Source organism: Myotis brandtii, unplaced genomic scaffold, assembly GCF_000412655.1.
Source record: "Myotis brandtii unplaced genomic scaffold, ASM41265v1 scaffold782, whole genome shotgun sequence".
Lineage (NCBI taxonomy): Eukaryota > Metazoa > Chordata > Mammalia > Chiroptera > Vespertilionidae > Myotis > Myotis brandtii.
In genome coordinates, this window is record NW_005371138.1 from 2,206,104 (window position 1) to 2,216,906 (window position 10,803).

Genomic DNA, 10,803 nt, shown 5'->3' on the forward strand with positions numbered 1-10,803 from the left:
GCTCTGCCTGCTCCTCGCTTGCGCCTGGCTGTCCTGGGGTGAGCCGGCGGGGGAGTCCCTGGAGGTGCCTGCTTTAGGTAAGAGGGGTGTGGACCAGGGGAGGCCAGGGCTGGGGAACGGTTAGGGGAACGGACTGGGGCAGGATGTAGAGAGGGAAGAAAAAGAGAAGGTTTAAGGGAGGCCAGCCAGGGAGAGGGTCTGAAGAGAGAGGCCCAGAAGGAAAGAGGCCGGCGAGAGCCGGGGGAACGGAATGGGTCCCAAGCTGGGCAGAGTGGAAGAGACCCAAGGTGGGAAACTACGGAGAACTGGGCGCAGAGAGTGGGATGAAAGAGGGGGACCCTTATTTAAGAGTGCCGGGGAGGGGAGGAAGGATTTGAGGGGCTAGAGGAGATGTGGTGGGGGACAGGTGGTGGGAGGCCCAACAAAGAGGCATAATTTGAGCGGAGAGGACTTCCCTGTCCCCAGCCGAAGCACCTGCACCCCACAGCAACACAGAGCAGCAGCCTGCTCTAGCCCAGGATCCTAGGTGAGTAGGTGTGAGCTTGTGGCTGCCCCACCCACTGTTCCCATCTGTATTCCTGGTGTGAGTGACCCCAGGAGTTAGCACGGAGGGTGGGATGGCCTGGGAGTGGTGGGGAGGCCTGGCCCATTCTTATCCCCTTGCCTGTGTCCGGCTTGTTTCTCACCTAGCCACAGCCCCCGGGAGAGGACCCTGGCCATAGGGGACGCGACAACATTGATGGGAGGCCAGGTAAGGGGAGGCCTGGAGAAGGGGGCCTTCAATGGGCAGGGGCTCATTTCTGTTGGGAGCTGAGGCTGGTAGGGAGTTCCTAGGTTTCAGGAAGGCTGTCTCTGCAATTATTCAGATGAGGGCAAATATGGTTTCTGGTATGAAGTATGCAAATTCATCAGTCACTTCTATTCCCACTCTCCTAATCTCTTAGGGCCCTGCAGCCCGCTCATTAAACTATCTATCTATCTATCTATCTATCTATCTATCTATCCTGCAGCCCGCTCATTAATCTATCTATCTATCTATCTATCTATCTATCTATCTATCTATCTATCTATCTATCCATCCATCCATCCATCCGTCTGTCTGTCTGTCTGTCTGTCTGTCTATCTATCCATCCATCCATCCATCCATCCATCCATCCATCCATCTACCTACTTTTTAATGGGAGGAGGGCACCAAGGTGCTATCAGGAGACAATTGAGCTCTCCCTCCCCGAGTGAAAAGTGGAAAGGTGAGGGGTTAGGCGTGTTCTCTTTTCCCTGCCTGGCCTGGGAAGGCCTTAAACACTTTCAGAGGCCCCTCTCCATACCCTGAGCAGTGTCCCAGCAAAGCTGCCCCGAGAGGGGAGAAAAACTGGGCCACCTGGTGGGGTTTGCAAGGAGGGGTCGGTTGAAAAACAGAGGCCTGAGCTACCGTCCTCTGAATCTTGACCACTCCATGTTGCCCACCCTCCTGGGTTCCTCATGCTTTCAGGAGAGGTGCTGGTTCGTTGTCTTCCTTTGCCAAACTTCTTTGGACTCTGGACCAGGTGACACAGGTTCTCTTTCTAATCCTGGCCTGCACTTGTCTCCTTCCTACAACCACAGACATGTTACAAATGCAGCCCATCCGGCCGCCAGGTCCCCCAAGCATCTTGAGCCTCATCTCATGCACCTTAGGGATCAAGTCTGGGTAGCTCCTTGTGCCAGCAGGTGGGAAGCATCATTTATAGTGGGAAACAATGTGACTCACATTCCTGCCCTTTGGAAATAGATATGAAGGCCCCAAGGTAGGAGGTGTCATGCTTATCTGGGTAGTTGTTTGTTTGTTTGTTTTTTATTTCTTGTTTGCATACTTTTCTAGCTCCCAACTTGTAGAATTATGGTGAGATATAGTTTGAGTTGAAAGATAATATCTTTATTTATTTATAACTGGGGAAAGTAAGGTAGGTGGGTGACTTGCCAGGCCCCCAGAGAGCAGGTGGAGCTGGTCTCCTGGTGTACTGGCCTGTCCCTGGCACCACGGATGCCCCACAGGACTCCAGGAAAATGTGTTTCAGAGGGAAATGAGCCTTACCCAAGTTCCTCTTCCCCTGGTGGGCTTCCTTCCTTGCTGGATTCCAAGATAGGCCTCCCCTTTTTCCTTGTGAAGCATCTGGACCAGGCAACCCCAGCAGGATTCTCACTTTACTCATAGAGCAAATAAGGGTGACGAGAATGAGGCCATCAGCTAGAAAGTGAACCTGAGGGACGCTTCAGGGCCTTCTGCCTGGAATGCCCTCATTCGTAACAGAGGGGGAGTCCCTGACCAGCACCCAACCACCCTTCATTTCAGTGCTGCCTCACTCCTACAAGAGCTCAGCCATTCTCGAAGAATTGATGGTGTAGACCAGGGGTCCATGAAGATAGGTGGGGAAAACTATATTATTATTTACAGGAACTTCAATTTACAGATACTCAATTAATTGAAATTTCATATCCCTTTCAATTATTACCATAAACTACACACGACAAGAGTGTTAGCAGTGTCTGTGACTGTCACCAAAGAAATCGCAGATGTGTCCTATCACCTTACAGTCGTTGACACCTCCCGATCTCACTTATGTTCACTGCTTGGAAATTTTGGCAGTGACAACATGTGCCGCTAGGTCTGGTTATTTAATATGTTAATAAAAAGTGCACATAGGGGGGGGAAACTATATTATTATTTACAGGAACTTCAATTAACTGAAATTTCGCATCCCTTTCAATTATTGCCATAGACTACACACGACAAGAGTGTTAGCAGTGTCTGTGACTGTCACCAAAGAAATCACAGATGTGTCCTATCACCTTACAGTTGTTGACACCTCCCGATCTCACTTATGTTCACTGCTTCGAAATTTTGGCAGTGACAACATGTGCCGCTAGGTCTGGTTATTTAATATGTTAATAAAAAGTGCAAATATTACTAAGTCACACCTTATAAAATATTTTATAACTATATTTCAATATATTTGATTTCCTTTGTAATCTTATGTTTTATTTTTTAGAAACATTATTCTGAGAAGGGGCCACTAGTCTTTATTAGATTGTCAAAGGTGTTCATAAAAATGGCATAAGAATAATTAAGAACCCATCTACACTGAAGATGAATCATTTGGGCAGGGTTTAAATTTTTTCTCCAGAAAATAGCCTCAACTCTGTAGCACAGGCTGCTTTATCCTTATAACACCAATCTCAGAGGCCACATCTGAGGTGGAGGAGAGGAATAGAGAGACATACAGGCCAATTTTAATTCAGTTCTTTGGGGCCCTGGAGGACCTTGGTGTTGATTGCTTTTATTAGATTGTCAAAGGTGTTCATAAAAATGGCATGACAATAATTAAGAACCCATCTACACGGAAGATGAATCATTTGGACAGGGTTTAAATTTTTTCTCCAGAAAATAGCCTCAACTCCGTAGCACAGGATGCTTTATCCTCATAACACCAATCTCAGAGGCCACACCTGAGGTGGAGGAGAGGAGTAGAGAGACATACAGGCCAATTTTAATTCAGCTCTTTGGGGCCCTGGAGGACCTTGGTGTTGATTGCTTTCCCTGGCTGCTCTCTCCTATTCCTGTGGTCTCGGAGGCCCTGGGAGATAGATTACAGCCAGGGTGGGCAGCCTGACCCTTCGGGCTCTGCCTGGGTCTGCAGGGTCGGGAGAACTGGGGAGGACCCAGAACCAACCTGGTCAAGGAGCGGCCAGGGACTTCCCAGGGGTCAGCAGGATAGTGAAGAGGGAGGAGGTGAGTGTCTGCAGGTGAGGCAGAGAGACTCAGCCTGCCAAGGAGGGGCAAGGAGCTGGGGTTGGTCTCAGGGACCAAGAGTTCTGAATACTTTCTGTGTCCCAAGTTCTTTGCTGAAGGCTGGGGATTCATCCTGGGGATGCTGACAGTGAGAGGAAGACGTGAGACGAATCCCCACACTGTGTTTGTGTCTTGTTGGCCCTGTAAAAAAGAGCATGAGCTCCCTGAGGGCAGGATTTTGTTTTGTTCACTACACCTGGCCAGAGGCTGGGCATATAGTTCTGGAAAATTGTACAAATGAGGAGGCCGAGGCTCTGAGAGGGAAGGAGCCTGCTGTGCATAGAGTCCCAGTTCCAGGTGACTTTAGCCATTTTGGACAGGAGTTCTGCAAGGTCAGATGTCCAAGTCAGCTAGCCATGTGGTGACTGAACACACATGGTGTTCGGGACAGCCCTAATTTCAGAGGGTTTGTATCTCGAGAGACCAAGTGTTTGGATTTGGGGTCTGGAAAATAGGATTTCTTAGTGTTATTGGTGGGGAGGGGTCCACGTCCCCACCTGTTGCTTGTGGGGGTGGGCTTCTTGCAATATCCCAAGAAAAGGAATTTTCTGAGACTCACACGGGAGGATGAGGCAGAAAGCTTTATTTCTGAGGAATTAAACCTCTGAGTTTCCAAGGTCTCATTTCCCTTTGCCCCACCTTAGAATAAGTGTAGCTGTGGCTTTAACAAGACTAGAATTAGAGCCAGTGTCCAGAAATTTTGCCCCATATTGGAGCAGTGTCCAGTCCAGCACCAGGTTAGCTTAGTTTGTGTTCCCCCTTGCAGTCCATCAGTCCATTGCCTATGGGGTCCACATGGCCACATGGCTATGTGCTATGGAGGGAACATAGGCAGGAGCAAAGCCAAAGGAACCAGAGAGCTGAGAGAGCCGTGCGCCAAGAGCCAAGAGAGAGCAAACTCTTTTGTTTGGGGAATTATGTAACCCCCAACTTTTTGTGGGCTTGCATTGACTCCACCTCTTCTACTCCATGATTTGTGTACCCAGGTTTGATTGACAAGTACCTTCCCTAGGTCATCCCAACTTCACTGTGCATGTGTCCATCCTCTCCTTTGTCCAGTCCCTCCCCCCAGTAATCTGCAGGGGATGGGCTGGTGGTTCCCTGGGGAGTGCAGAGTTGCAGCCTCCTGGGGAAGCTGCCCAAATGACTTGCCTATAATGTCTGGCCTTCCCTTTTGCTCTTTTCCTATTATGAATGACTAGTTAATTACAATGGTATCAGTAGCTCCACTTTGCCTGTGTCCTCCTCAGATTTGTGGTGTCAGGGAGAGTCCTGACTTGGAGTTGAGTTCCGAGGACTGTGGGTGGTGATGAGTGAGGCACTGTTTTTGCTGTTGGAAGATCCCAAAGGAGGGTTGGGGTGAGGGATGGGGTGAGATGTCCTCCCATCCTGCAGTGAGGAGCTTTGCTCTGCCTCATGTGGTTTCTGTGGAGGAACATGTTTGTTCTCAAGACAAGGGGTTTTGTGTTGAGCTGTGGAGACACAAAGGTTTACTAGAGAGGGGAGGAGGGGGGAGAGGCAGGGAATATTGGAGCATGGAGGGGAGGGGGTGTGGGATGCCACTTTGGAGAGTAAAAAAAGCCTTTACTTCTCTGGGCCTATGGCAGGCCTGAAAATTCTCCTTTCCCTAACAAGGGGGTTTTGTGTTGAGCTGTGGAGATGCAAAGGTTTACTAGAGAGGGGAGGAGTGGGGAGAGGCAGGGAATATTGGAGCATGGAGGGAGGGGGTGTGGGATGCCACTTTGGAGAGTAAAAAAAAGCCTTTACTTCTCTGGGCCCATGGCAGGCCTGAAAATTCTCCTTTCCCTGCCTTCCAGAGGTGGGCCTGGGCAGGTGCAGGGCTGGGGCATGGAAGGGTCGGAGGCCTCCCTTCCTCCAGGTGATGGACAGAAAGGGCTGTGACCTCCAGGAAGGCTGCTGGTGATCGCATTCTCTTCCATTTTTAAAAGGAGGCTGAAGCTGTGGACTCCTTGGCCATGTCTTTCTGGGAAAGGCGGCTCCATCGGGCCAAATGTGCACCATCTTGTAAGTGGTCCCCTCCCTGTGGTCCGTGGGTGTGTGTGGGAGGGCCCAGCTGGCAGAGAGGCCAGTGAGGGCAGGACAGGCTTCCCTCGGGGCCTCCTGTGACCTCCTTTCCCTGCATGGGCTTTCTTTCCACCTTCTCCAGCCCCATCCTCCAACTTCACTCTGTGTTCTCCTCCCTGGTGGAGGAGCGCCTCACCAGTGTTCTGTTCTTAGGACCATGGCCTTGTGGCTTTCCATTCTCACACTATCTGACTCTAATGAGTTTATGCTTCCCCCCTCTTCTGTTTCTGTGGCCTCTCTCTGTGTTCTGTGGCATTGCTCTTCATCCTGTCCTGTGTCCCTGGCCTTTCCTCTCACTGTCCATGGCCTTACCTGTCCTGTATCCATGGCCCCTCCTCTTGCATCATGGCTCCTTTCCTCACCACAATCTTCATCCTGTCCTGTGTCCCTGGCCTCTCCCCTCACTGTCCATGGCCTACCTGTCCTGTATCCATGCCCCTCCTCTTGCATCATGGCTCCTTTCCTCACCACACCTTGCTCTGCTTTATCTTCTTGTCCTCTGTGGCCTTTCTCTCTACTGCATTCCAGATGTGAGGCCTCGTCCCCTCCCCTGGTTTGTGCCATGGCCTCTGTGCTAATGGAGCAGTGAGGAAGAGCAGAACTTGAAGATTTTGGGGTACTGTCCCTGCTCACCCCACATGCTCCATAGCTCAGCTCTGCCTGCCTTGCCTGGAGGCCAGGCAGGAACCGGGAGCTGATGACCAGGTGGGGCTGGTCTGGGGGCCCTGTGGTGCATACTGAAGGCAGGTGCCCCACCCTACCTGCCTGCCAGGGAAGGGGCTGGGCAGCAGTCTGAGGCACCCTACTTGTGCCCCCATTAAGGTTAGCTACTGAGGAATGTTGGAACTGCCTGGGATGGGCATCTGAGTTCCATGTAGCTCTGGGAGGGCTGGGGCCGGGTGCCCTGGCCTGAGGGAGGTGCTTCATCCCTGAGTTCTGCCAGCCTCAGCTCGATGGGGAGGTGCCTTCTGTGTCTCCCTTGCAGACTTGTTCTCCTGCTTCAATGGGGGCGAGTGTGTGCACCCAGCCTTCTGTGACTGCAGACGCTTCAATGCCACTGGACCGCGCTGCCAGATGGGTGGGTCTGGGCTCCATCCCACCCTGGGAGGGGCCATGGGTACAGAGACATTCTGGGGGTCCGGGACTGTGGGATGAGTGGGGGTGACCCTAACAGGGCTGGAGCCCAGCAGCCTTTGGCTTGGTGCCCACTGCACTACACAGAGAGGTTCTCTTTTCCTGGCGCAGTGTACAATGCTGGCCCTGAGCGGGACAGCATCTGCCGGGCGTGGGGACAGCACCATGTGGAGACATTTGATGGCCTCTACTACTACCTCTCTGGGAAGGGCAGCTACACGCTGGTGGGGCGCCATGAACCTGAGGGACAGACCTTCTCCGTCCAGGTGAGGCCTCCCTTGACCTGCCCTTGACCTGTCTAGAAAGGCTCCACTAGGCCCTGGAGGCTGGTGCCCCTTGTCACAGGCATGCACCTGCTGAGAGGCTGCCCAGGAGGCCATGCCCTGCAGGGCCATGACCTTGGCCGATCCTGCCCTCTCTGCCTTGCGGGGTCCCACATCAGAGTTTTCCGTGGCTGTCATTTCATGATGGATATGTTACAAGTACGTAGAGTGATGAGGTACCACTCATTCATGGATTATAAAATCAACTGAATGAGTCACAAACAGCATAAAAATCCCCAAAGAGAATAGAAAATATAAGAATACATTACACTTGAATGGGGTAAATACTATTTTGTAAAGCTTTTGTTTTATTTATATATGTATACATTTTTATTTCTTACTGTGGGTCATGGTCAAAATATTGGAAAAATATTTAGTAATTAGACTACGGGGTGGCTTTCACAGGTCTTACGTTTGGTTGAAGCGGTCCATCTGCTTAACCACATTTAACGTAGCAGTGGAAGGTTCAGGAAGAGAAACATTTTCAGACTTTTCTCTAAGCTCTGGGAGCTCTGGTGCCCCCTCACCACCACCCCCTGGTTCCTATGGCCTTGGAGGTGTGGGTTCTCTCTGAGCAGGGGGCAGAGGAGATGTGTATGTGACAGGCAGCACAGGAGTGACCTGGGTGCGGGGGAGGGCCAGACTGCTCGCCAAGGTTGTGGTAGAAGTGTGTTACAGTGTGTGGGTGGAGAGTACCCTGTGAGTATACACATGAGGTGAATATGTGTGTGTGTTCATTCTGTGTGCATGTGAAATGGTGGGAGTATACAACCCTGCCTTTCAATCTGATGGGATAACCTGGGATGGAGAAACAAAGAATCCAGAAATGGGAAGACAGAGCAATACAGTGAGAGAGCACTGGAGTTTGAACCAGAAGACCCGGGTTAGCATCCTGGCTGTGCGTGTGACCTTCATCACTTCACCTTCTGAGCACCAGTTGCCTCCTCTCTGAAATTCAGATAATCACAGCTCTGACCTCCCTGTGATGCTGGGGGACTGGGAGGGGTCGCAGAAGAAAGGTGCCTGGCATGCAGTGGGCAGGTGGTCAGCATTTAGCAGAAGCTCAATAGGGGGCCACTGGGTCCAGAACGGAAGTTCCCAGCAGGAACCCTGCACTCTGGCCTTTGAACCCCCAATCAGGTGCACAACGACCCGCAGTGCGGCTCCTCCCCCTACACCTGCTCCAGGTCTGTCAGCCTCTTCTTGGTGGGTGAGCAGGAGCTCCGTCTGGCCAAGGAGGTCACCCACGGAGGAGTGAGGTAAGGACACCTTCTGCCCTGACCTCTCCTACTCCCGGGCAGTGCTGGTGGGGGTGGGTGAGCACCTGCGGTTCTCAGGCCTAGAGAACGTTGTTCTCTGGGGCAGCAGCGGAATTTCCACTATTAGGGCAGGAACACACTGGCAGGCCAGCTGGGTGTCCAGTCAGTGGGGTTTGCAGAAAGACAAGGCCCTCGTGGTTTCCTGTGACTCTCAGCCCTGTGGGTTTTCAGGCAAATAGCAATTTCCCGGAAAGATGCGGGTGTGCTACTAAAGCATGCTTAACCCCCTCCACCCCACGATTTGAAGAAAATCTGCCCGGATGGATAACACACAGTTCAAGTCTCCTCAGAACAGGAAATTCCCGGAGAGATGCGGGTGTGCTACTAAAGCATGCTTAACCCCCCTCCACCCCACGATTTGAAGAAAATCTGCCCGAATGGATAACACACAGTTCAAGTCTCCTCAGAACAGGAACGGAATGCGTTCGCCCTTTTTGGTGACATGGGGTCATTTTCTGGGACATCAGGGACCACACAGGAAGGGGGACTGTTCCCACACTAACTGGACTGTGGTTCTTTCTGAAACCTTCGTCGCTGTCCTTCCCTTCCCTGGCTGCTGTCAGTCACTTTGTTGCCGAAGGAGAGGTGGGGTCTTCCTGCAATGACCCTTTCCCCCTTTCTCATGTCTGGCTTCAGACCTGGAGACGGAAAATCCAAGCTGCTGGTACCGTGGTTGGTCGGGCACTTCTTTTGTCTTCCTTTCCTGATTTTCCAGGTGGATTGCCAATCCCAGGTTGGCTGGGAGTCCCTATACCAGTGAAACCAGGGAAAGTGGTCCCTGTGTCTTTTCTTCTATCCACTTACCTTCATCCTCAGTGTTTGCTTTTCTTACTCCTTTCTCATCCCCCACCAAAAAAAACAACAACACAAAAACAAGCAAAGTCACTGTCTGCTTATACCATCTCTCCTGTCCAGGAGAGCGGAGCTAGCAAATTCAGTCACTCTAAGATTTGTCTCTGCCAAGGGAATTGAGATTTTAAAAAGCAATTTTAAAACTCTGGAGACAAAAGAATTTCTCTCTATGGTAGACTTCTTGGCACCGAGGAGTCAGGGTGGGAAAGGGGGCCTTAGATCTCCTGGTCCCAGTGGCCATGTGGCTGAGGCAGGTACCGTGTACCTGGTCCCAGTGGCGGGAAAGGGGGCCTTAGATCTCCTGGTCCCAGTGGCCGTGTGTCTGAGGCAGGTGCCGTGTACCTGGTCCCACTGGCTGAATGAGGCAGGTGCCATGTACCTGGTCCCAGTGGCCGTGTGGCTGAGGGAGGTGCCGTGTACCTGGTCCCAGTGGTCGTGTGGCTGAGGGAGGTGCCGTGTACCTGATCCCAGTGGCCGTGTGGATGAGGCAGGTGCCGTGTACCTGGTCCCAGTGGCCGTGTGGATGAGGCAGGTGCCATGTACCTGGTCCCAGTGGCCGTGTGGATGAGGCAGGTGCCATGTACCTGGTCCCAGTGGCCGTGTTGGCTGAGGGGGTGCCGTGTACCTGATCCCAGTGGCCGTGTGACTGAGGCAGGTGCCATATACATGGTCCCAGTGGCCGTGTGGATGAGGCAGGTGCCGTGTACATGATGGGTCCTGCAGGTAGGGATGGCGGGTCCTTTGGTGAGGGGACTGGGCTGGTGGAGGTGCTGGGAGTGCTCTGGAGCTCTGGGCTGTGCTTTGCAGGGTCCAGCTGCCGCATGTGATGGGGAGCGTGCACCTGCAGAGGCTCGCTGGCTACGTCCTTGTGCGGTATCAGTCCGCCTTCACGCTGGCCTGGGATGGTGCCTCCGCTGTCTATATCAAGATGAGCCCGGAGTTCCTGGGCTGGACCCACGGGCTGTGTGGGAACAACAATGCGGACCCCCAGGACGACCTGGTGACCAGCTATGGTAAGGTGCAGGGTGGTGGCCTCCAGTGGGTTTTGGTGGAGGGATAGGTCTGGGAGGGGTGGGAGGGCCTTAGGGAAGAACCCTGGGTCATGTTATTAAAGATCAGTGGAAGGCCACTTCCTACCACGTGTGTGACCTCAGTTCTTAACCACTCGACCTCAGCTTCCTCATCTGTAAAACAGTCAAAATGAGAATTCCTACTAGAGTTGTGTGAGCATCTACTGGGCACTTTGCTGGGTGGGATTGACCTT

General features: G+C 52.4%; 1 protein-coding gene across 1 annotated transcript in view; it reads left to right on the top strand.

The window, feature by feature from the left end:
• The window catches only part of OTOG (otogelin), an 80,297-nt gene that overhangs the window by 199 nt on the left and 69,295 nt on the right, over positions 1-10,803 (top strand). The window contains exons 2-9 of the mRNA XM_005883347.2: positions 1-77; positions 466-526; positions 691-751; positions 5,776-5,851; positions 6,897-6,989; positions 7,157-7,311; positions 8,509-8,627; positions 10,347-10,552. Of these exons, the coding sequence (XP_005883409.2) occupies positions 1-77; positions 466-526; positions 691-751; positions 5,776-5,851; positions 6,897-6,989; positions 7,157-7,311; positions 8,509-8,627; positions 10,347-10,552 (848 nt within the window). The remainder of the gene's footprint in view (positions 78-465; positions 527-690; positions 752-5,775; positions 5,852-6,896; positions 6,990-7,156; positions 7,312-8,508; positions 8,628-10,346; positions 10,553-10,803) is intronic.